Raw genomic sequence first — 26,048 nt, 5'->3', positions numbered from 1 at the left:
TCTATTTGTAAATTTTTTAGGATTGTTTATTCATGCCTATCATGCCTTATTGGAAGACTCATTGATACCACGAATGTAGCAAGACGGTGGAACATCCTATGGAAAGGTTGGTTTTTCGAAGATTCCTTTGTGTTTACCTTGCCAATGCATATACTGAATGAAAATTGAATATCTTTTTAGGCTTTTATTCTATTTGTAAAGTTTTTAGGATTGTTTATTTTTGCCTATCATGCTTTATTGGAAGACTTATTGATACCACGAATGTAGCATAACGGTGGAACATCCTATGAAGGTTGGTTTTTGGAAGATTCCTTTGTGTTTACCTTGCCAATGCATATACTGAGTGAAAATTAGATACATTTTTGGGCTTTTATTCTATTTGTAAAGTTTTTAGGATTGTTTTTTTCTTGCCTATCATGCTTTATTGGAAGACTCATTGATACCACAAATGTAGCAAGACGGTGGAAAATCCTATGTAAAGGTTGGTTTTCTAAGACTCCTTTGTATTTATCTTGCAAATCCATATACTGAATGGAAATTGAATATCTTTTTAGGCTTTTATTCTATTTGTAAAGTTTTTAGGATTGTTTATTCTTGCCTATCATGCTTTATTGGAAAACTCATTGATACCATGAATGTAGCAAGACGGTCGAACATCCTATGGAAAGGTCGGTTTCTCGAAGACTAATTTGTATTTATCTTGCCAATCAATATACTGAGTGAAAATTGAATATCTTTTTAGGCTTTCATTCTATTTGTAAAGTTTTTAGGATTGTTTATTCTTGCCTATCATGCTTTATTGGAAGACTCATTGATACCACGAATGTAGCAAGACGGTGGAACATCCTATGGAAAGGTTGGTTTTTCGAAGATTCCTTTGTGTTTACCTTGTCAATGCATACACTGAATGAAAATTGAATATGTTTTTAGACTTCCATTCTATTTGTAAAGTTTTTAGGATTGTTTATTCTTGCCTATCATGCTTAACTGGAAAATTCATTGATGCCATGAATGTCGCATAACGGTAGAAAATCCTATGTAAAGGTTGGTTTTTCGAAGACTCCTTTGTATTTATCTTGCCAATCCATATACTGAATGGAAATTGAATATCTTTTTAGGCTTTTATTCTATTTGTAAAGTTTTTAGGATTGTTTATTCTTGCCTATCATGCTTTATTGGAAGACTTATTGATACCACGAATGTAGCAAGACGGTGGAACATCCTATGAAAATGTTGGTTTTTCAAAGATTCGTTTGTGTTTACCTTGCCAATGCATACACTGAATGAAAATTGAATATGTTTTTAGACTTCCATTCTATTTGTAAAGTTTTTAGGATTGTTTATTCTTGCCTATCATGCTTTATTTGAAAACTCATTGATACCACGAATGTAGCAAGACGGTGGAACATCCTATGAAAAGGTTGGTTTTTCAAAGATTCCTTTGTATTTATCTTGCCAATCCATATACTGAATGGAAATTGAATATCTTTTTAGGCTTTTATTCTATTTGTAAAGTTTTTAGGATTGTTTATTCTTGCCTACCATGCTTTATTTGAAAACTCATTGATACCATGGATGTAGCAAGACGGTCAAACATCCTATGGAAAGGTTGGTTTCTCGAAGACTAATTTGTATTTATCTTGCCGATCAATATACTGAGTGAAAATTGAATATCTTTTTAGGCTTTCATTCTATTTGTAAAGTTTTTAGGATTGTTTATTCTTGCCTATCATGCTTTATTGGAAGACTTATTGATACCACGAATGTAGCAAGACGGTGGAACATCCTATGGAAAGGTTGGTTCTTCGAAGATTCCTTTGTGTTTACCTTGCCAATGCATGTACTGAGTGAAAATTAAATATCTTTTCAGGCTTTTATTCTATTTGTAAAGTTTTTAAGATTGTTTATTCTTGCCTATAATGCTTTATTGGAAGACTTATTGATACCACGAATGTAGCAAGACGGTGGAACATCCTATGGAAAGGTTGGTTTTTCGAAGATTCCTTTGTGTTTACCTTGCCAATGCATATACTGAGAGAAATTAAATATCTTTTTAGGCTTTTATTCTATTTGTAAAGTTTTTAGGATTGTTTTATCTTGCCTATCATGCTTTATTGGAAGACTCATTGATACCACGAATGTAGCAAGACGGTGGAAAATCCTATGTAAAGGTTGGTTTTTCGAAGACTCCTTTGTATTTATCTTGCAAATCCATATACTGAATGGAAATTGAATATCTTTTTAGGCTTTTATTCTATTTGTAAAGTTTTTAGGATTGTTTATTCTTGCCTACCATGCTTTATTTGAAAACTCATTGATACCATGGATGTAGCAAGACGGTCAAACATCCTATGGAAAGGTCGGTTTCTCGAAAACTAATTTGTATCTATCTTGCCAATCCATATACTGAATGGAAATTGAATATCTTTTTAGGCTTTTATTCTATTTCTAAAGTTTTTAGGATTGTTTATTCTTGCCTATCATGCTTTATTGGAAGACTTATTGATACCACGAATGTAGCAAGACGGTGGAACATCCTATGGAAAGGTTGGTTTTTCGAAGATTCCTTTGTGTTTACCTTGTCAATGCATACACTGAATGAAAATTGAATATGTTTTTAGACTTCCATTCTATTTGTAAAGTTTTTAGGATTGTGTATTCTTGCCTATCAAGCTTAACTGGAAAATTCATTGATGCCATGAATGTCACATAACGGTAGAAAATCCTATGTAAAGGTTGGTTTTTCGAAGACTCCTTTGTATTTATCTTGCCAATTCATATACTGAATGGAAAATGGTTATCTTATTAGGCTTTTATTCTATTTGTAAAGTTTTTAGGTTTGTTTATTCTTGCCTATCATGCTTTATTGGAAGACTTATTGATACCACGAATGTAGCAAGACGGTGGAACATCCTATGAAAAGGTTGGTTTTTCAAAGATTCGTTTGTGTTTACCTTGCCAATGCATACACTGAATGAAAATTGAATATGTTTTTAGACTTCCATTCTATTTTTAAATTTTTTAGCAGTGTTTATTCTTGCCTATCATGCTTTATTTGAAAACTCATTGATATCACGAATGTAGCAAGACGGTGGAACATCCTATGAAAAGGTTGGTTTTTCAAAGATACCTTTGTATTCATCTTGCAAATCCATATACTGAATGGAAATTGAATATCTTTTTAGGCTTTTATTCTATTTGTAAAGTTTTTAGGATTGTTTATTCTTGCCTATCATGCTTTATTTGAAAACTCATTGATACCATGGATGTAGCAAGACGGTCAAACATCCTATGGAAAGGTTGGTTTCTCGAAGACTAATTTGTATTTATCTTGCCAATCAATATACTGAGTGAAAATTGAATATCTTTTTAGGCTTTCATTCTATTTGTAAAGTTTTTAGGATTATTTATTCTTGCCTATCATGCTTTATTGGAAGACTTATTGATACCACGAATGTAGCAAGACGGTGGAACATCCTATGGAAAGGTTGGTTCTTCGAAGATTCCTTTGTGTTTACCTTGCCAATGCATATACTGAGTGAAAATTAAATATCTTTTTAGGCTTTTATTCTATTTGTAAAGTTTTTAGGATTGTTTATTCTTGCCTATCATGCTTTATTGGAAGACTTATTGATACCACGAATGTAGCAAGACGGTGGAACATCCTATGGAAAGGTTGGTTTTTCGAAGATTCCTTTGTGTTTACCTTGCCAATGCATATACTGAGAGAAATTAAATATCTTTTTAGGCTTTTATTCTATTTGTAAAGTTTTTAGGATTGTTTTATCTTGCCTATCATGCTTTATTGGAAGACTCATTGATACCACGAATGTAGCAAGACGGTGGAAAATCCTATGTAAAGGTTGGTTTTTCGAAGACTCCTTTGTATTTATCTTGCAAATCCATATACTGAATGGAAATTGAATATCTTTTTAGGCTTTTATTCTATTTGTAAAGTTTTTAGGATTGTTTATTCTTGCCTACCATGCTTTATTTGAAAACTCATTGATACCATGGATGTAGCAAGACGGTCAAACATCCTATGGAAAGGTCGGTTTCTCGAAAACTAATTTGTATCTATCTTGCCAATCCATATACTGAATGGAAATTGAATATCTATTTAGGCTTTTATTCTATTTCTAAAGTTTTTAGGATTGTTTATTCTTGCCTATCATGCTTTATTGGAAGGCTTATTGATACCACGAATGTAGCAAGACGGTGGAACATCCTATGGAAAGGTTGGTTCTTCGAAAATTCCTTTGTGTTTACCTTGCCAATGCATATACTGAGTGAAAACTAAATATCTTTTTAGGCTTTTATTCTATTTGTAAAGTTTTTAGGATTGTTTATTTTGCCTATCATGCTTTATTGGAAGACTTATTGATACCACGAATGTAGCATAACGGTGGAACATCCTATGAAGGTTGGTTTTTGGAAGATTCCTTTGTGTTTACCTTGCCAATGCATATACTGAGTGAAAATTAGATACATTTTTGGGCTTTTATTCTATTTGTAAAGTTTTTAGGATTGTTTTTTTCTTGCCTATCATGCTTTATTGGAAGACTCATTGATACCACGAATGTAGTAAGACGGTGGAAAATCCTATGTAAAGGTTGGTTTTTCTAAGACTCCTTTGTATTTATCTTGCAAATCCATATACTGAATGGAAATTGAATATCTTTTTAGGCTTTTATTCTATTTGTAAAGTTTTTTGGATTGTTTATTCTTGCCTACCATGCTTTATTTGAAAACTCATTCATACCATGGATGTAGCAAGATGGTCGAACATCCTATGGAAAGGTCGGTTTCTCGAAGACTAGTTTCGATTTATCTTGCCAATCAATATACTGAGTGAAAATTGAATATCTTTTTAGGCTTTCATTCTATTTGTAAAGTTTTTAGGATTGTTTATTCTTGCCTATCATGCCTTATTGGAAGACTCATTGATACCACGAATGTAGTAAGACGGTGGAACATCCTATGGAAAGGTTGGTTTTTCGAAGATTCCTTTGTGTTTACCTTGTCAATGCATACACTGAATGAAAATTGAATATGTTTTTAGACTTCCATTCTATTTGTAAAGTTTTTAGGATTGTGTATTCTTGCCTATCAAGCTTAACTGGAAAATTCATTGATGCCATGAATGTCACATAACGGTAGAAAATCCTATGTAAAGGTTGGTTTTTCGAAGACTCCTTTGTATTTATCTTGCCAATTCATATACTGAATGGAAATTGGTTATCTTATTAGGCTTTTATTCTATTTGTAAAGTTTTTAGGTTTGTTTATTCTTGCCTATCATGCTTTATTGGAAGACTTATTGATACCACGAATGTAGCAAGACCATGGAACATCCTATGAAAATGTTGGTTTTTCAAAGATTCGTTTGTGTTTACCTTGCCAATGCATACACTGAATGAAAATTGAATATGTTTTTAGACTTCCATTCTATTTTTAAATTTTTTAGCAGTGTTTATTCTTGCCTATCATGCTTTATTTGAAAACTCATTGATATCACGAATGTAGCAAGACGGTGGAACATCCTATGAAAAGGTTGGTTTTTCAAAGATACCTTTGTATTCATCTTGCAAATCCATATACTGAATGGAAATTGAATATCTTTTTAGGCTTTTATTCTATTTGTAAAGTTTTTAGGATTGTTTATTCTTGCCTACCATGCTTTATTTGAAAACTCATTGATACCATGGATGTAGCAAGACGGTCAAACATCCTATGGAAAGGTTGGTTTCTCGAAGACTAATTTGTATTTATCTTGCCGATCAATATACTAAGTGAAAATTGAATATCTTTTTAGGCTTTCATTCTATCTGTAAAGTTTTTAGGATTATTTATTCTTGCCTATCATGCTTTATTGGAAGACTTATTGATACCACGAATGTAGCAAGACGGTGGAACATCCTATGGAAAGGTTGGTTCTTCGAAGATTCCTTTGTGTTTACCTTGCCAATGCATGTACTGAGTGAAAATTAAATATCTTTTCAGGCTTTTATTCTATTTGTAAAGTTTTTAAGATTGTTTATTCTTGCCTATAATGCTTTATTGGAAGACTTATTGATACCACGAATGTAGCAAGACGGTGGAACATCCGATGGAAAGGTTGGTTCTTCGAAGATTCCTTTGTGTTTACCTTGCCAATGCATATACTGAGAGAAATTAAATATCTTTTTAGGCTTTTATTCTATTTGTAAAGTTTTTAGGATTGTTTTATCTTGCCTATCATGCTTTATTGGAAGACTCATTGATACCACGAATGTAGCAAGACGGTGGAAAATCCTATGTAAAGGTTGGTTTTTCGAAGACTCCTTTGTATTTATCTTGCAAATCCATATACTGAATGGAAATTGAATATCTTTTTAGGCTTTTATTCTATTTGTAAAGTTTTTAGGATTGTTTATTCTTGCCTACCATGCTTTATTTGAAAACTCATTGAAACCATGGATGTCACTGGGCGAAAAAAGAGATTTCCAATGTGTGGAAAGGCGTGGAAATGTGACAATTCCACATCTTTCCAATGAGTGGAATGATGGTCTTTCCACATCCATTGGAAAGTTAATAAGGTTACCTTTCTATCTTTCCACAAGGTCATCTTTCTAACTTTCCAATCAGTGGAAAGATCATTACTCCAACTTTCCAACTATTAGAAATTTCACTTTTCAAACTGGTGGAAATACGTAAATGTCAACTTTCTACATCTTTCAACTGATCAAAAATTTCATCTTTCCACATCGATTGGAAAGTTTGTAAGGTTACCTTTCTATCTTTCCATAATATCATCTTTCTAACTTTCCAACAATTAGAAAGTCCATATTTCGAAAAAGTGGAAATACGAGGAAATATCAATCTTCCACATCTTTCCATACTGTTCAAAAATTTCATATTTTCACATTGATTGGAAATTTAGTTAGGCTATCTTCAAGCATTTGAAAATTCTTTTTTCTAAAGGTTGTAAAAACGTGGAATTTACGTTATTTCTAAATCTTCCAAGCTATTGGGGATTTGATCTTTCAACAATAATGGAAAGTTACAAAGGTTTGAAATCAGAAATTCTTTCCAAACAGCTGAAAGCTCTAATTCCCACAAGAAATTAGAAGTTATATAATTAGTGACAAGTTTCTTGCTATTAATGCTACTAATTTAAGAGCAAAATTTTGACTAATAAAATATTTCATAATTATATGCTTTTACATCGGTAAGTTAAAAGCCACTTAATCATGCATGTGATATGGAAATAAAAAACACAGTTTTCATAAGAATTACATAAATCCGGGAAAGCCTCAAAGTTTTCAATTTTTGGAATATCTTTCATTTAATCGTCAAAATTTTCTCTATTTAGCAAGTATTGTCTCAAACGTGAGAAAAAGAGGAAGGAAACAAGAACTAATAATTTCAAATTTCAAAAGCCCAAGAATAATTTTAAGCCTTGTTTATTTTATAAATGGAAGACAAATAAATTTTAACTGAAAAATATTTTGAGGCTCAGCATGATTTTTAAAAGTTTGCAAATATTTGAGTCTTGCGATTCTTATAAAAAAATTAATCTAATCACAAATAATAATTTGAAAGAATTAAAAATGTCGAGGAAGAAAGCTTGAGAAATCAAATTCAGCTACCATAAACCAGATTTTAACTTTATATATTGAGGGTTATTTTTTTTCTAAAATGTTTAGAAAACTCTAAGGTTGCAAAAAAAAAATCATTGTCAATCTTGCCTGGACACTCTTAAAAAGCTTTAGAGTATAACGATGAATCATTTTGATGATCTAAAAAACTAATAAATAAATAATAAATAATATAAAAAACTCTTACCAAGATAATCTAATTTCCATTGATTTCAAATTAAATGAAAAACTAAAAATAATGCTAAACTGTATATATTCCAAAGAGGAAACTTGGATAAAAACATGAAGCACAAGCAAAACCAAGTTTACATCAAATTCATTTGATAATTGTTCCAAAGTCAGCTTCCACTATATAGCTATAAAAATTGGTATGCAGCAATCATTTGAATAATGGCTGGGATAAATTCATTAGTCGATTTAATCTATATTGAAAATTACAGCATCCTACAACACTTTGATTGGACCATCCCTCCTGAACAAAATAAGAAAATACAAAAACATTTAATTCATCAAGTCTGCCAGAAATCTTAGAAACTATCAACTTTGGTACATGATACCAGCAGTCAAGTTGTTGCTTGCATCTCCCTGATGCCGTAAGGAGAAAAGTTTCTAGTACGAATTAAGTTTGTAATGCTCTTATTAGTTAAACTAATTAGGATACTCTCTGATTTTAATTGTGTTGAATACAAAAGAAATTTGAAGAAAATTACATACTTACAATATAAAATTTATTGCAGAACAATGATGAATATGAAAAATACATACTTACAATATAAAATTTATTGCAGAACAATGACAATGATTTTATCCATGTTCACATCAACACATTGTCGAACGTTGTGACCTGAGGCGAGGAAGAGTAAAGCATATTTACGCACCAGCTTGAATTAAAGAATTATCTAATCCCAGCTGTAAAAAAGCTAAAAGCATTTAAAGCTGAAACTTTTTTATTCTTTTATCCATCCCATTTAAAATGCCTAACATTTTGTGTAATCAGAGAACAATTATTTCTATCATTATGAAAAAACCAAAACAACCAAAGATTTAATTCATTCTCACTTAAGTTTAGCTAATTTGTTTTAATTACAATTTTCAAGAGACAATTTGATGCAATATATACATTTCATACTTCTTTGTGCTGTTCTGTAAATCTTGAAAAAATATATGGAGCACAACCCTTTCATAACAAATGCACCAGGCTGGACTTAAAAAGGTTGGTTTGTCAATCCCCAAACCCTAGATTTTGAAGATGGGTAGGTTGGAAGGAAAATTTTTTTTTTTCAAGGTTTAGTTCCTAGTTTAGTTGTTCCCTTCTTAGCCTCAATTGGACTGCATGGAATTTCCACAAAAATGTTAGAAAACTGCTGAAAATCACATCCTGAATGCAACATATCAAGTGCAAATAAAGGGGGGGGTTTGAAGGGGTTCGAAATACCGGCTAATGAAAAAAAAATAAGGCCAAATACCGTCACCGTCTAATTTTAAAATACCGTTTTCCCTTCTTTTTTTTCGACTTAAAATGGCCAACCCCCGTCACACCGTAAAAGTACAACCCCCCCCCAATAAAGGACGGCTATTCAAGTTTCCATTGAACCTATTTCTATATCTATTTATTTAATTTGAAGAAACTTTACAAAAGTCTCGTAAAACATGTCTAGGTCTGTTTCTTTAGAATTTTAGAAATACAGTATTTATTGTTGCAATACATTCACTAGAAACAACAATCATAGAAAGAAAATATCTAGTCACAGTCGCCTGAAAAGGCATTAATGTGATATTGCCAGAGGCATCTCTCAGAAAAAAGTGACAGACTGCTGAAAAAGTGCCAAAGAAAGCATCATGTGAAAGAGAGTCTCAGAAAAACTATTCCAGCTAAGACAAAAAGGACATTTTCAGTTCTAATATTCAAGTGGCTAAACTGAAAAGTAGCTAAATTTGGTACTTACAAAGGCTTAGGGGAGAAATCAGGTCTTGCTTCAGTCTTCTTCCGACAACAACTTGGTTTGGCTTGCTTCCTGCTTTCATCAACCAGAATTTTGAAAGACTTATTTTTTCCAATGTTATGAATTTGTAGACGAAAATGAAAACCGGGGGTTACAACCGAACAACTCAAAGTCGTTTTTAATTATTTATCACACGTTTAGCACAATCTTTTCACTTTGTTAGGTGCATAGAGATTTTAAATTTATTTTAGACTTTTATATATTCTGAAAATAAATCATGAATTGAAACGTAGTTGAAAAAAGGATATTTTTACAAGTTATTCTTGACCCCCAGAAATCTTATGTTTTTCATTAATATTCAAGATGGCCAACGCGCCATAACCAAAAAAGCGCGCGCACACATTTAGACTTTGAAAAGTGGGTTGACAAATTTTGATTTTCTGATATGCCTTAAAGGGGCTCCCCCAGGGGCTGGCGTGACGCGTGAATGACGTGAATGACCCTTCTAGATATTTTCTTGTAAAATTTCACATCATATAACTTTTCTATACTGTGCTTTGTTAGTATCACATTTTTCTCTATTCCGCTAAGGAGTAACATTTTCATTGATTTTCTTATAAAGAATATATTTTATCTAATGACCCTTTTTTCTGTCGTGAATACGTGAATTGGACTTTTTCAACGCTTGAATACGTGAATTGAGATATCCACGTGAACGTGAAAATAAGATTTTACCGGCGTGAATTCGTGAATCGAGATTTTGAGCGTGAGCGTGAAAAGCAAATTATTGTCTAAAACGAAACTGAATAAACCTAAATATGTAAAATTTTCTTGCTCGCTTCGCTCGCATAATCCTTCATGTCATATTGACCTATTGCCCACCTATTGCCATTGTAAAGTTATTCAAAATAATCAAAAATTGAAACAGAAACAAATATTTTTTCCTTATTTTTCTAAGGGCGCATTTTGTGATGAAAATATTGCATCCAGCGAGAGTGTTTTGAGCCAAAACAAAAAAGTCTAAATGAGAAAATTTTCTTCGTCGGCGCTAATGATGGTCGTCTTTCTGTAATCGCTTATATTGTTACTAAATGCAATACGCAAAATGATACCGCATGAACTTGGAGACATTGAAGGGTATTTGATTCTTTGATAATATACAAAAGTAGGTAGGTAGTTCTAAAAAAATTTATATGATTGCATCATCGAACATTCAGAAAAAAACTCTTGTGACGCCGCACCGTGTAAGGCCGGTACGTCACTCGCCGTACCAGATTTGTACCATTAAATGGTCAGTGTCGAAAATAATCAAAGATTCTGAATGAATTGTTTCAGTTGTTTGACCAAACAAGGCATATTAGGGTAACAATAGTGTGTTAAGGCCGTTTTCTCAGCAATGAAAGAGTGAAAGTTGTCAAAAAATTTTCGCGCTCGCTTCGCTCGCTTTTTCCTTTTCACAGCTTTTCTTCAATGAGATAGGGGTCAAACTTTGGAATTTGCCTCCTCTGGTTGTACCACCTCTTTGAAGCTCGCGACTTTCTAGACCATGAATTTGGGCCAAACCTCAATTTAAATTTATTCTCAAAATAAAATATATTTAGGGCCTGTGACGAAGAAAATTCGGGGGGAAACCTTAAAGCTAAGGCTTAAACTTTGCACTTACCTCCCTTAAAAAGCAAATTCAGGCAGGGTTTATAGCACCGTACGCCAGAGAGGTAGTTTTAAGGGCTTTGGCGTGATAGACGTGATAGACAGACTTTATACATTGCCCTATAAAGCTCCAATAATTGTAAGAGATCTTAAAAGGTCGACGCTGTCGAGAATAAGGTCAAAAAACTGCAGAAAACTTTATGTTGGCCATAAAAAGGTCAAATTTAGCCCAATAAGGTCAAAATCGCTTAACAAAAGAATTAAAAGCAAAATCAGCGCGTGAACGTGAAAATGGTTTTTTTCGCGCGTGAATACGTGAATTGGCAAAAAATTTTGCGTGAATACGTGAATTGAGGGTCGACTGGGGGGGCCTCCTTAAAATGGCACTATTTTATATAGAATAGATTATGCCAAAAAAGTGAAGCTTTTAATTAAGGGATAATAGGAATAAGTAGGGTTGCTTAATTGAATCGTTTGATCCGGTTCCGGGGATAGTAAATATTTTTGAAAATTTGAAAGTGAAGAAAATTAACAACTTTCCATAGATTGGAAATTCCACTCTTCTTCCTAAAATTAGGAAAGTTAGTAATAGTCATATTTTTGAAAATTGTAAAGATGGAAAAAATCATCTTTTAACAAATTTCCATAGATTGGAAATCTCATTCTTCTTAAAATCAGGAAATTTAGTAAAAGTCATATTTTTGAAAATTGTAAAGATGGAAAAAATCTACTTTTAACAACTTTCCATAGATTGGAATTTTCACTCTTCCTAAAATTAGGAAATTTAGTAAAAGTCATATTTTTGAAAATTGGAAAAGTGAAGAAAGACCGCCTTTCAACGAGTTTCCACGATCATAGAAATATCATCTTTCAAATTTTTGGAAAGATAGTTAAGATGAAATTTCCAAAATTGGAAATATGAAGAAATGAGATCTTTCAACAAATTTCCACAAAATTGTAAAAATGGTCTTTCGCTAATTGAGGAAAGATGTTAAAGATGAACATTCCAACATCTTTCCAAAATGGAAAGCTCTAATTTCGCCCAGTGCATTTTTCGAACTTCAGCGGCACACCCCGTCGATCAGCAAGGTTAGTACCCCCGGGAATTTTGTCAGTAATCGTAATTCCCACGGTAAAAGATAATTAGCAGACTTGAAAGTCCTAATGTGATTTATTATTTCAACCAGAGCTGATTACATAACTTTGCATCGGAGGACTTTCTAACTGATCTACGCAGTAAAACCATGACATATCAAATATTTTCATATTATAAATCTTTTGCTGAACAAAAAATAGACTTTGGGGAAATTTTTGTAAACGCTTCTTCGTCTCAAAATCTTGAAAATAGTAGTTTTTGACCAATTTTTCATCTCAATCTTTCGTACAAAAAGAGCCATAACTTTTGATACATCAATTTGGAAAATCTTTCCGAAATTTCTTTTGCAGATCAAATAAAAAAGAATTCGAAACAAAAAGGTTAATCACCAATTAAAAATAAGCACTTTTTGTAAAAGAGGGTAAAATAACGTTTTATTAACGTCGTTTTAAAATTCATAACGTCATCTTAATTAAATTAAAGTTGCTAATTAATTTTGAGAGAATAAATTTAGAAACAATTTAAAAAATTTTTGGTAAAAGTGTCAAGAAAAAGCAAGAGTTTTATCTTCAAATTTCGTAACCGATCTTTTGACTAAGGTCAGAGCCCTATGAAGGAGTTAAGAAATACCGAAATACGAATTCTTTGGTAAATAATACCAAATGTCGTAGCACTTTAGGAAAATTACGTTACCGGGGGCATTTAATAAACCAAAATACCGTTAATTAAAAACTTAAATAAAGTTACAAATCAGTTTCAGTTAATTCAACATGAACACAGCTGGAGCTACCTAAAATGATTCTATTGCTTATTTATTATATTAGCAAATGTTTAAACATCTTACAGTTTTCCATGCAAGACTACTACGCAAATTTTCCATATTTAAAATCCTACTTCCATTGATGGTAAAATTAAATCGTGTGCAAAATTTGCTAACGATCAAAATCTCACTGAATGATCCCTGTCTTTAAAAACGCGGTGTAAAAGTGGACCATTTCATTCATTGATCATTTGCAACAGAGGACGGTGAAAACAAAGAAAGATAATGAAGATGAAGTTGTTCATATTCACTTTACTTGTAGGTTATGCTATCTGTAAAAGTCCCGAAGAAGGTAGGGAATTATGTTCATTTTTTGAATCTGTCCCAAGCAAGGCAAGTATGGAATTTGGGAACTAATGTTTGCATTTTCAACGTTAAAACGAAAAAATATGTTTCAACGAAATTAGCTCTTAAGGGGTAAAAACAGCTATTGCTGTGCGAAGTTTTGTAATCTCGCGGACTTTTATAACTTTTTTGCGCAATTTTGTAATTTTGAGATGCACAGTTTTGTAATTTCAGAAAAAAATCGTACATTTTTATCCAATATTTTTCTTTCCGGATACGTCTTCTTTGTGATTGACTTTTGTCAAGGATTCTTAAAAAACTTTTTAAAAAATTGCTTCATTGATGTGTGTGTGTGTGTGTGTGTGTGTTTCACCATAGTACTTGACTATTATACTGAAAATTCACAAATAAGCCGAATTTACAATGAAGAGTTAGTCCGAGTTGTTCCAAGTTGTACCTAAACAGAAACATTATTGGTACTTTTTGATCGACTGTGCGCTTTTCATTAACTAAAATCAGCTTTATCATGAACCTTTGTTGGTTCATTAAAGAGTTATACCGAAAAATGTAATGCCGAGTTATAACTCTTTCAACTCTTAAATTCTAAATAACTTATCTTAGCTTAAGTGGTTGCATAGTATGAATGCATTGCACAATGGTCATTCATTACCTTGAAAAGAGTAGTGATACTGATTAACGCGACATAATTGAAATTATGAGTTTATCCGAGTTGTTCCGAGTTGTTTTGAACAAAGGATTGCATTTAAGATGTTTTCTAAAGACTGTTTTGTTTATTTGGCTTCTTAGCACTTTAAAATTTGCTGAAATGTTAATTTTTGTTGAGAAATCTAATAATAAAACCCAAAAACGTAATGCCAAGTTATAACTCTTTTAACTCGGAATTTCGAAATGAATTATTCTAAATCGTCACACATCACGTATACTTTGCAAAAAGTTAATTCATTTTGTAATAAAGACCGATGAAACCAATTATGCGACATTTTAAAACTTAAAACTCGGATTAACTCGATCTAACTCCGCTAGAACAAATCTTTAGGATTTTTATCTACTATTTCAAAAGAAAATTTTGTAGATTTGTTGTCAAAATTACAAAAGTGCGCAGCCACTTGATTACAAAAGTGCGCAGCTCGAAAATTACAGAGAAGTGCGCAGAAAAATTACAAATCTGCGCAAAAATTGCAAAAGTGTGAATAACAGCTATTTATGTGAAGAAAATGTCAAAACTGAAAAATTCTAACCAAAAAACCGTCATATCATTGTTTTCCATGAAAAAAGGACTATCAATTTTGAATTATTTATTAGTAAATGTTATTACTCCCCCCTCAAGAATGTTCCATGGCTTTATGTTTTCTGAATAATAAAACATTATTCTTTTCTGAAAAGGGAGCATGATAGAAGGAGACATGGAACTAGACCCTGACCAAATGTCTGCTTACATGGAGCAGCGGGAAAGATCCGGAAACACTTTTGCTGCCATCAAATCTAACTTGTGGCTTACCAACGGAAAGGCCGATACCATTAAATATTACATTGACTATCGAATCAGTAAGTACAAAGAATGGTCTCCCATGAAGAAGTTGAAATCTCATCCCAATTAGATAAAACACTGTTTTTTTATCCCCACTGCAAAAATCACTTAGAATAATTGAGTTGAACTTGTACATTTTGCAATTTTATAGGCTTCAGTATTGCAAGACATAACTCGATTGCGATAAGCAACACTGAGTTGAATACAATACAAAGCAATCTCGGCCTAATAAATAGTAATTTGATGTTACAATTGATGTGATCGATTAGTTATCTTTGCTGGAGACACCTTCCATACCGAAATTCCTGGAAAGTGCTGCAGTGACATTCAGATTTCGGAATCTTTTATATTGAAATCATGCACTTTCCCAACTGATTTTTCACTATGAGAGAGACTCTTTAACACTTTTTCGCATTCTTATTAGCAACTTTTAATGTGAAAATTGCGCTGTATAAGACGGAGTGATCGAAAATTGAATTTGATCTTGATTTTTTTTGTTGCGTTTATTTTTGTGGAATCTCAGATTCGATTCTAAGGACTTTTCAAATAGGTAAATATCCGAAGTTTTCAAAACAAGTAGTTGACAAAGATTTAATTAAAATCAACTTACCTATAATTGCATCTCCAGGTAGAGCAACTAAAGCAATCAACCAAGCTTTAGCTGATTATGAAAAATACACATGTCTCAGATTTTCCAAGCAAACAGGAAGACCGAGTGGTCCACATATCTTCTTTACCACTGGATCCGGGTAAGTTCCTTTTCTAGTTATAAGAATTTTTGGAAAGAGTCAGAATTTTGAAGGCTCAGTAATGAATCTCTACATGGTCCTTGCCCGAAGGGGGTGTCGGGGGCAGGGGAATGTCGAGCATGTGTAAACGAACTCTGAAAACTGACTCTTAATAAGAGACTTGGGGGAATGAACCTTAGAGAAAATCTTGTAACCTTAGGAGAGGTTTTATTGAGTTTTCATGGTTAAATAAACCCAAAAAGGGGAAATCCCAACATTGTTTTTGTTGCTTTTGTAACACTTACAAAAACTTTGGGAGGTAAAAAAATCTACTATTTTCGTCCAAACATACCTAGTGTTCATTTCTTTCCCCTCCAGATATCTATAAAAATACCTTTACCATCAACAAAGTGAAAGTTTAACGAGATGTTTCTATCTATGTAGATGCACATCACCGGTTGGTCGAATGAGACATGGAAACAGCATTCGTCTGGCAGGAGGATGTTGGACTAAAGGAATCGTCATCCACGAAATTGGACACACAATTGGTCTTTTCCACGAACAATCAAGGTTAGTGTTCCCTTCTCACAGACCTGTTAGGATATTTTCTGCGATTGAGAGTGAGAAGGGGTGTATTACACAGTGGCCAAATTTTCCCAGAAATTTCACAAATAATCTCCTCCGCTAACATTCTATCGTTCATAGTGAAACAAATTTGTTGATTCATTTGGCTTCGATATAAATCTTATTTTCTGTTAATTAGTTAATTTTTTTTATCCTAAATATAAACAAAATAAGTACTTTGATAGAGCTTTGTACAATGAGAATTGAAAAAATTCAACGACAATAAAGCGCATAATATTTGATAAAAATCCCGCTAAAATCAACATATCCACTGAAATAACGTAGAAGTGCTGAAATCGCAATTCTCGCCCAAAATCTAAATTCTGAAAAACCGAAAAATATCCAAATTTATCAATGTACAATTTTTATTTTGAACTTTAATGTTGCTAAAATTGAAAAACGCCCGATTCTGCTCTACGAGGGGTCTATAATTTCAACTTTAGAGCTTTAAAAAATTGCACCACTCTTCTTTCAAAACTTAAGAATCACCTGAGAATATTTTCAGAATCACATTTTCAGAATCCCGAAGCCCTATTCGATTTACGTAATTCTTAATAAAAACTTGTGAATTAATTTAGGTCAGGTCTACTGTAATATTTGATTGTTTGCACTTATAAACTTGTTTACCAACGCACGTCAAGGCTTATTTATGATTTTCTTACTTACTTAATTCGTTCAATGTCAAGCCCTTTAATGAACCTTTTAATGATACTTTAGTCCAAGTTTCATATTTCTACCATTAGACAAACTAGAGTTTTGCTGATGTCAGTTCTTTTTGGTTTTGGCAGTTTTTTGCGAAAATGGGATTGCAAACAATTAGTTCTAAGGGAGACTTCATCATGGTACCCTTTGTATTAAATCACTGGTTTGCTCATTTTCGCCGGCTTATGCTTTCCAAATATTATGGTAATTTTCATATTTTTGAGACATGCCATAATTTACCTGAGTAATACCGTCCAGTTTAATCTTGTTTTTTCTATCTTTTTTTACTTAGACCTGATCGTGATCAGTACGTAAAGATCCTTTACGAAAACATCCAAGATCGTAAGTATTTTAAGTTAGTCAAGCTTGGTGTTGACTTCCAAGGGTACAAGGCTTGTAAAATGACGGGTATGTCCGAGTCAAAGTGTAACAATGGACCTTTAGAGAGACTGAACTGGAAAGTTTTGTCCATTTTTTGAAGTTTTTGCCACCCTTAAAGAGACTATCCCGAAGATTTCGGCCAAATTGTCCTCTCCGGGAGTCAATGTATGACTTTCGTAATTTTGGAACCCTTAAAAGAGACTCGATTTGCTTTTTAATTATTTTTGTATCTCTTTAAGGGACTTTCTCGAGGGTATTAAAAAGGGACCCTTTTATCGCTCGCACATACCCGGCACCCATTTTGCCTAAGTGTCAACTATGTAAAAATAAGCTTGCTTTAGAGAATCTATTGTTTTATTTTCGATAGGGTGATCTTTCTGACTACAGTAAAACCTCCAATTAACGGACAATCTAAAAGGTGGACACCTTAGATTAGTGGGCAATTCTATTTGCCCCGGCCATTTCTTAGTCAATTCCTCAGAAAGAAGTTTCCAAAAGGCGGACACTCAATTAGCGGACCCACCAATTAGCGGATAAAGTTTTTTGCACGAAATGATAAAAACCCTACTTTTTCCTCTCTGATTAGTGGACATCGACGGTTAAACTGGTCACAAACCTAAAAAAATTTTACACAATTGATTTATCCAAACTATTTATTTCTTAAAGACTTCAAAATTTCATTAAACAAATAGCTAATAAACGCTTGGTGCGTACCTTTTGTCAGTGAATTTGCTTAAGCCATAAAAATCATAAATTACAGAGACCTCAAAACCCCTTAATAGTCACCTTATGTAAAAACCTTACTTTTTACAGTTATTTTTTCTTACAAATAATTTTCTACTTTTTCTTTATTTTTGGCACGCAACGTAAGCGCCCGCTTCGATGTACTTAATTTTTTTATTATTTGAATGGTAGTTTATCACGTGACTTTTGTTACTTTTGTGGTTTAGAAGGTCGTTCTCTTACTTCAGTAATTTATAGAAGATAAGGTGCATCATGAAATTTATCGATTGAAGCTATTATCCTGATTTTCCTGAAAGGAATTAAAATAAATTTGCGTTTTTACACCTTATACCAAAACTACAACACATAATTGAAAATTTTCTAAAAGGTGGACAGTGGTGTCCACTAATTGAAGGCTCCATTGTATTTTCCCAATCAAAGAGAAACTTTTGTCGGGGTTTTGCCTATCCAAGGGTTTTATCTAGGCCTGACGAACGGTGATTTTCGCCGGTAGAAGGCACGAAAGAACTTAAAATTTACCGGTCAAAAAATTGATTTGCAGCCTTAAGTGCATAACCATGCAACTTAATACACTGGGCTTGCAAAAAAAAATCACTGGTCTAGAATCTATAATTCGCTGGTGTGAATATTTTTCATTTGCCACCCTATCAAAAACTAAGCATGGTAGACTTTATGAGTTGCATAGTTAATTCAAAAGCTTTCCAAAAAATTGACATGGTATAGCTATCTTATCCATGTCAGAGACTTTTTCCATTAGGTTACAAGTTTGCATTCAACAAGATGAGAGTTTCAAACTGGGATGCAAAAGGTACTAAGTACGATTTGGATAGTATTATGCACTATGGTCAGAGGTGAGTTCCTGTTGCTTTTTTTTACTATTAATTTAATGAATAATTTTTTTTGAGTCTTCACCACTAAAGTTTTTGAAAAGTCCTTTCCAATAATTAGCGAATAAAAAAAAGAATGCTTCATTTGTTTAGTATACTTTCTGTACTTTTACCGACAGTTTCTCGAAATACGACTTTCCAACGAGGATAAAACTTTCAAGTAACTGATATCTGGAATTTCTTATTTATAACCTTTATTTCCAAGATATTTCTCGAAGAATCGACAATTGACCATCAAAGCCCTCAAAAGTTCAGATCAAGGACGCATTGGACAAAGACGTGGCTTCAGTGAAATCGATAAACAACAGATCAATAAAATGTATTGCGGTGGAAATGGTAAATCATTTATTATACAGTAGAATATCTTTAAACTCTAACGTCTACCTCGAATGCCCTCTTAACTCAAACAAGTTCCTTCATTTAACAATACCTTTAGTAGGCCTGATTGGTGTAATTATCGTTCAAATTTGGAACAAAGCACCAAATTTGGACCAGACAAGCCTAATACCCTATGGATTGATATTAGAAGGGCTGCCCAGATTAATTTTAAGGGTAGCCCTCATTTTTGGACCCATTTATTGAAAAACTAGACTAACGCCCAAGGACCCAATTTTTATGGAAATTTCAAACTCATTTTAGGCCAAAACCAATTATAGAATCTGAAAAAAAACTATATAGCAGGCTTTTAAGTAGTCTAGCATGCTAGACGACTAATTCATACATATTAGATTTGTGTATTGAAAGTTTTTCATTTGAGTTGATTTCTTTTTGAGAGTTTGTTGTTGCTTGATAAATTGTTTTCTCACTACTCAAGTTTCTGCGTACCTAGCCGGGGTATCTATAAGGCTGAAACACCGGATTCTTTCAGTCGTTTATACAAACTAAATCCCGTATTATTATTAGTATTGGTATTATTAGTATTAAACGCATTATAAACGACTCCAGTCAAACTTTTAAGCAAGTATAGCCGATTTCTGTACTGAACGGGAGTTCTTTGATGAAGAAGTGGTGGTTTCTCCCTCATTTTGGTCTTAAATCGCTTATAAAAGGACTCTATGAAATAGAAAAAAAGACAAAAAACAGCCTTTTGTCGATCAACCAACAACATGTTTGATATCTTTTGATTGAATGAATATTTTTGAAAGATTTTTTCACAGTGATCGATGACGATCTAAGATTGAAGAATCACTCCTGTGAAAGTGGTAGTTACCACATTTCTACAAGAAGTTGATTTTCTTCTTCTTCATTTTTCATTTTCATTTTCTTTTTTTCCAATTTCTTTTATGCTTGATAATATTCCACTCACAAATATCGCAACATGATTCAAATTCTATCAAAAGTTACAGCCATTTTTGTCTCAAGCTGCAAATTATTTTGAGACAGACTTTAGTATAGAAAAATCTAGTTATTAATGAGTAAGGAGTTCCAATTCAATTGTTTACGACTAAACAATACTGATACAATTTTTGGTCGATTTCCCCTGAGACCTTTCCCTTGGGTTTTAGTATGTAAGTAACACCCCTGTCCTACCAGGCCCGGTGGGACTCCCGCCCACTGGAAAATTTAGGCGAAATTTCGTCTTCGTTTGGAAATATACCATACAGTTCGACGCCCACTGGAAAATTAACTTTGTTTTCAACCCTAATGGAAAGAATTATACTTAAAACCATCCCCACTGGATTTTTTGACTTTAGAAAAGCAGAATTTCTATTGGGATGAATTTCAACCCCTACTGTGGGAAAGAAGTTCGACCGGGGCTGTGAGACAGGGGTGTTAAGTATGTTAATTTGTCAAAACTCTCGTCATTTAATAAATTTTTTTCTATTCAAAAGGTGGATCAGGAGGATCCGGTGGAGGAACTGAATGCGTCGACAAACATAAGAACTGCCCTTACTGGGCGGCTATGTATTGTATATCTAACCAGTATGTCAAAGAGAACTGCAAAAAATCTTGCAAGACGTGTTAATTATATTTGTAACTATAGAAAACTTGAACGAGAATATATTTCCTTTACCGTTGTAATCACACGTGTATTTTCCCGCATACATGCTAATAAATAATTTGTCTATCTCGCTTTTCATTTAATTTGTAACTGTATATTTCGATCATATTACACTGAGTTTTCATTCCGTTGCTATGCTACCACCAGCTCTAGTTTTCGAGCATATAGTCGCTTGGATTTTGTGCTAATACCAAACTATTTCGAGTAAACAGGATGGGCTTTTATTGATTTTTCTTGGTTTTTGGAAGGGAAGTTTATTCAAGAGGGTGCGTTTAAGGCAGATGGCGTTCATTATTCATTAAGTACTTCGGTATGTATACTCAGTTATATTTAGATCTTAGACGACAATTTCTCATTTTAAGGGACTTAATCATAGTGAATTTTTGGTTGTCGTGTATAAAATGTGATTTTCTGACTGATGTAACCAACAAAATGTTATACATTTTCTGTTAGGCCAACTATTCTGAATTTGAAAATTCAAAAGTTGCATTGAAGATTTGATTTGATGAAGAAGAAAATGAAGACATTCTACCGAAAGTTTTTTACCCTTACAGTGTAGTTTGATTGCACATCTTATTTTGCTGAAACCACCTGTTAATGAGCCTGAGATGTTGACACAATGTATGAGTCAAAACTATATTAGATACATCAGATTTTTACTTTCAGTCTTGCGATTCAGCAGTCCCCAAACACACCCTTACAGTGTATCCAGCTAAAAGAAGACCCGTGTAGTGCACTCTATCAAAAGTACACCCTTACAGTGCATTTTTCGAGGGTCTCGAAAAACCTACCCTTAAGGGCTCTGACCATAGTCCAAAAATTGATTTTGGTATTTGAATACAGGGATATGTTATAGCGGAGCTGGATAACGCACATTTGAAAAAGCCTTGTTCTATCTCTGTCCCTGACGTTAAGATTTGATATGAAATTAAACGTTTTTAATTACAAATTCGTGAAATTTGGATTTCTTTTTAGCCAATGATTCTGCTGCTGCATTTATTGTTCACGATTAAAAACTTTTAATTATCAAGAGGGTCTGTAAAACATTGGTGAATGACAATTTAAAAAAATGAAAAACATTGTTTTCATTAGTAAAGTTATAAGAAATTTCTTCTGTAAGATTATAAATAGCTCTTTTTCAATTGAAATACCGCGCTACACCGCGGGGTGGCTCACTTTCTAACTGATATTAAGCAGATATTCGACAAGAAAAATCGGATATCGAAAATTATTCAGTCGAGCTTGATGATATTCGACGAAGCGAAGCTGAGTCGAATATCATTAAAGCGAGACTGAATAATTTCGATATCCGATTTTTCACGTTGAATATATGGTTTATCGTTCACCAATTAGCATGAAAGCATTCTAATTTTCCCTATTGCGTATTGCATTCAGTCTTTCTCTCTTTTTATGACATTTTCGAACGTTTTACTATCTTATTTAAGGATGTCAATTTCTTGTTTTTTTTTTCTTTAATTACAAAACGTTCGAATTTCCTTTCTGTTTTGTTAAAAAGAACTTTCTTTTTATCTGTTTTTGTATATGTGACATTTAAATAATTATTAGATCAAAAAACTATTTTCTTTATGCTCGCTTTTACAGAAGAGATATTTTGCTATCGGATATCTAAAAATATTCGACAGTGCGTTTTGCCTAGAGGTGGACGATAATTTCAGATAGCAAGTCGGTAGGTCTGATTATGGAAAAAATTTCAAGTCAATTGAAACAATATTTGTCAAAATATTTACATCCGAAATTTTTAAAGAGAAATCATGAAAGCTTCTCAAATTCATAACACACGCTGATAAAATTAGATTTCATTTACAAAGAAGCTTTTGGGGTATCTTTTGCAAATATTATTTTTATGAAAAGCGGGAACATAGCAAAATATATGCAAACGTACTGCACGAATACTTTTTCTGCTTCATTTTTCTTATAAAAACAGAACACTCAAGGGGACAGAGATGGATTTCTATTATGAACAGTTTACAATAGAAAAGACAAAGAAGCAATCCGCTAAGGAATTCTCGTCCTTCATCCAGCTCCGCTATAACATATCCCTGTTGAATATAAAAGTTATATTTCAGGTTCCTTAAAACTTTTAACAAAGAATTGCCTTTATAAATTGCTTTTTAATCGAATCCCTTAAGAGTAATTAAGAACTTAATTGCAAAAATGACGTTATGAACTTTAAAAATATGTTAATAATATGTTGCATCACCCTCTTTTACAAAAAGTGCTTAGTTTTAATGGGTAATTAACTTTTTTGCTTCGAGATTTTTTCAAACTGTCCGCAAAGAATTGAACTATTATAAATTTTGCGGAAAATTTTTCTAAAAAGATGTGTCAAAAGTTATGACTGTTTTTTTAAGCAAAATCCAGATGAAAAATTGATGAAAAACCACTATTTTGAAGATTTCGAGACAAAGAAGCATTTACAAAAATTTTCCGCAAAAATATTTATTGTTCGGTAAAAGATACACCATCTACTGCGAAAATTTTTTCAAAATGTTTTTTCTTCGCCGAAACTAAGCTCTTCAAAGTTGAAATACTCTTCCTCGCAAAAGTCCTCATTTTCTTCTTCATCAAATTTTTTCAATGCAATTTTAGAATTTTCAGACTCAGGAATAGTTTGTCTAACAGAAAATGTATAACATGCCATAGTTTTGTTGGTTACTTCAGTCAGAAAACGCAATTTAAACACGGCAATTATGAAACATTCACTATGGTCAGAGCCCTTAAGGGCGGCACATGCCGTGGGTCGGACCATATGAGTGTGGACCATTATGCGAATCCATCTGCGAATGACATGGCTAAACAAGGAGAAACATCACTTTCTAATGATGTCAACGATGGTGATGGTGACTCCAAGCCGGTTTCTGATTTCAACATTACGAACACGGTCCATTAATGTGAGGCTGAGAAGTGATCTGAAACATCTTATTTCGAAAACTAGCAATAACTGCGCATCTGCTTTTTTAGTGTCCTGGTGTTTCCGAGGCATAAATTGCTATGGGGACGATAAGTGCGTTGTAGAGTCGTAAGTCCCTACATCATGTCGATTACCTTTAACATCTAGGACGGCGACTTAAATGAGGACGTGAAGTAACTCTTAAAATCAAATTTAATCCGATTTTATCTAGATTTAATATTACATGGACAAATTTGAAATGTAGTCAAGTTTTTGTAAAAAATGACGTTATAATTCATGAGGGATTCTTATCATTTAGAACAATTGTACTCCTTTTTTACCGTCTTTGTCCCAAAGAATGACATCAAAAAGGAATTTTCAAGTGATCTTGATATTTGAAAAGGTCCATTAATTATCCTATTTAAATTCCCTATTCTTGTGAGAATTTTGATATGAAAAAAAGTAAACAAGACGACTTTAAGTCGAAAATTTCGCATAGTATTTAAACTGCATGGTAAAAAAACAAGCAGTTGAGAATGCAATCCATATACAAATTCAATATGATTTTCATGGATGCGGCTCAAGTCAGGGACTCATTTACCAAGTTTCTGTATATTTTTTTCTCGTAAGGTTGCATCAATAAGGAAAAAAATACCAACACTCGTGTTTACTTTACACAATGGTATGTAACTATCTGTTAAGAGTAGTTTATCCAGGATAGACAGTCGAACAGGAAGTTAACTTGACTCCCGAACGGGAAGGTCTTCTCGATCCGGTTTTGCAAATATCTCGGCACTGCAAACAGAAAGATAGAGAATCCTTCCTAATTTGGAAGATCTGCCGGTTTAGGAAGGTTTGATTTCTTCAAAAAAGAAACGGGAAGATGGAAAAATGTAAACAAAGAAACAGACTTCTCAATTTAGAAAAAAAAGTCATTCTAAAATTCAGAAATTTATCGTCTCAACATGAAGCACTTCATTTGTTGTTTTTCAACCAAACTGATAACATGATAAATTTCAGATGAAAATATGTTTTGAGTATTTGTTAACAAGTCTCTCGTTATCTTTTGATTCGTCAAATTTTATCCTCTGATTTTTGCTTTTTTCCACTTACTACCAACGAGAAGAACCATCATTTTTCAACAAAAACAGGTAATATTTTCTAAATGTTCTGCAACTTTCTCGGAGGCAGGTCCCGCAGGTCCCTCTCTTAAATATCCATTTTAGAAGTGTAAATCATGACTCAAGCTTGTAAATATGCGAAAACTAGATTTAAGAAAGATAACTGAGTATAGTTATAGCTTTTTTGGTTAAACTTCTCAACTCAAAAATATCACAACACCTTAATTTATTTCCCTGTTATTCCACTCGCGGTATGGGTTGTAGCATGGGATTTTTACAAAGTGGATTCTTATAAGAAAAATAGATATACTCATATCATGCGGCAGCCCTTGTAACAATTCAAAGTGTGAAGCTCATGAGACAAAAATATATGACGTAATCCAAAGAAAACCTGTGAAAATCTTCAGTTATTATACGAACTTGTAAATTATCGACCGCCGGAGGCGGTTTCTTTCATAGTGGTACGCTAATCTCGCTTTGCCTTGGCTCATTACTTTGTCTACCATTTACTTTCAGTTTTTTTAACTAGATTACCCAGGTGTTTCTCTTTTTTTTCCCTGAATGTCTTTTATTCGGAATTGAATAATCGAGACATGAAAAAGGACTATATTGTAATCTGATTTCAATGAATGTTCTAAAATGTACTGCAGATGACATGTAGGCGTTGATAATGTGTGCGCGCTCTTTCGCGAACGTGATGCGTGATGGAAGGCGGTCGTTTCAGTGTGGTTTACATCCACACTGTGACCTAGTTTAAATTTAGTGAGTTTAGTGATTTTCCACTGTGTCAAACCACTTTCGTTTTCTGAATTTTATTCCATACCGCCCCGAAAGGCTATCGTAATACTTTCGCTATGCAAAATTAATAATCTAGCCATCTAACTGCGATCCAGATATCAATCCAAAAGGGCTTTCTTTTTGTTCAATCCTGCCGTACTTTTTCAAAGTTGCCGTCCTAAATGCTAA

General features: G+C 33.1%; 1 protein-coding gene and 1 long non-coding RNA gene across 3 annotated transcripts; one reads left to right on the top strand and one right to left on the bottom strand.

Annotated features, from left to right (window-relative positions):
• Window positions 1-7,601: 7,601 nt before the first annotated feature.
• On the bottom strand, window positions 7,602-9,757 carry LOC136823645 (uncharacterized). Its single transcript, XR_010849056.1, has 3 exons — window positions 9,586-9,757; window positions 8,409-8,483; window positions 7,602-8,111 (listed from the first exon to the last, which is right to left on the bottom strand). It is a non-coding gene; the product is annotated as an uncharacterized lncRNA (long non-coding RNA).
• Window positions 9,758-13,295: 3,538 nt separating this feature from the next.
• Window positions 13,296-21,070, top strand: LOC136823647 (zinc metalloproteinase nas-13-like). 2 transcript variants are annotated; one of them, XM_067079824.1, is made up of 8 exons: window positions 13,296-13,440; window positions 14,838-14,999; window positions 15,611-15,731; window positions 16,155-16,280; window positions 17,329-17,378; window positions 18,919-19,012; window positions 19,254-19,384; window positions 20,881-21,070. In XM_067079824.1, exons 1-8 carry the CDS (start codon window positions 13,374-13,376, stop codon window positions 21,012-21,014), a joined length of 885 nt encoding a protein of 294 aa, XP_066935925.1. In that variant the 5' UTR covers window positions 13,296-13,373; the 3' UTR covers window positions 21,015-21,070. The 2 variants fall into 2 exon arrangements, with proteins under 2 accessions (XP_066935925.1, XP_066935926.1); XM_067079825.1 differs by having other exon boundaries at window positions 13,312-13,440; window positions 14,838-15,003; window positions 15,615-15,731.
• The last annotated feature ends 4,978 nt before the right edge of the window (window positions 21,071-26,048 follow it).

Source organism: Clytia hemisphaerica, unplaced genomic scaffold (genome assembly GCF_902728285.1).
Source record: "Clytia hemisphaerica strain Z4C2 unplaced genomic scaffold, Clytia hemisphaerica genome assembly, whole genome shotgun sequence".
Taxonomy (NCBI): Eukaryota; Metazoa; Cnidaria; class Hydrozoa; order Leptothecata; family Clytiidae; genus Clytia; species Clytia hemisphaerica.
The sequence above is the reverse complement of the archived record's forward strand: the minus strand, read 5'-3'. Positions and strand labels throughout refer to the sequence as shown.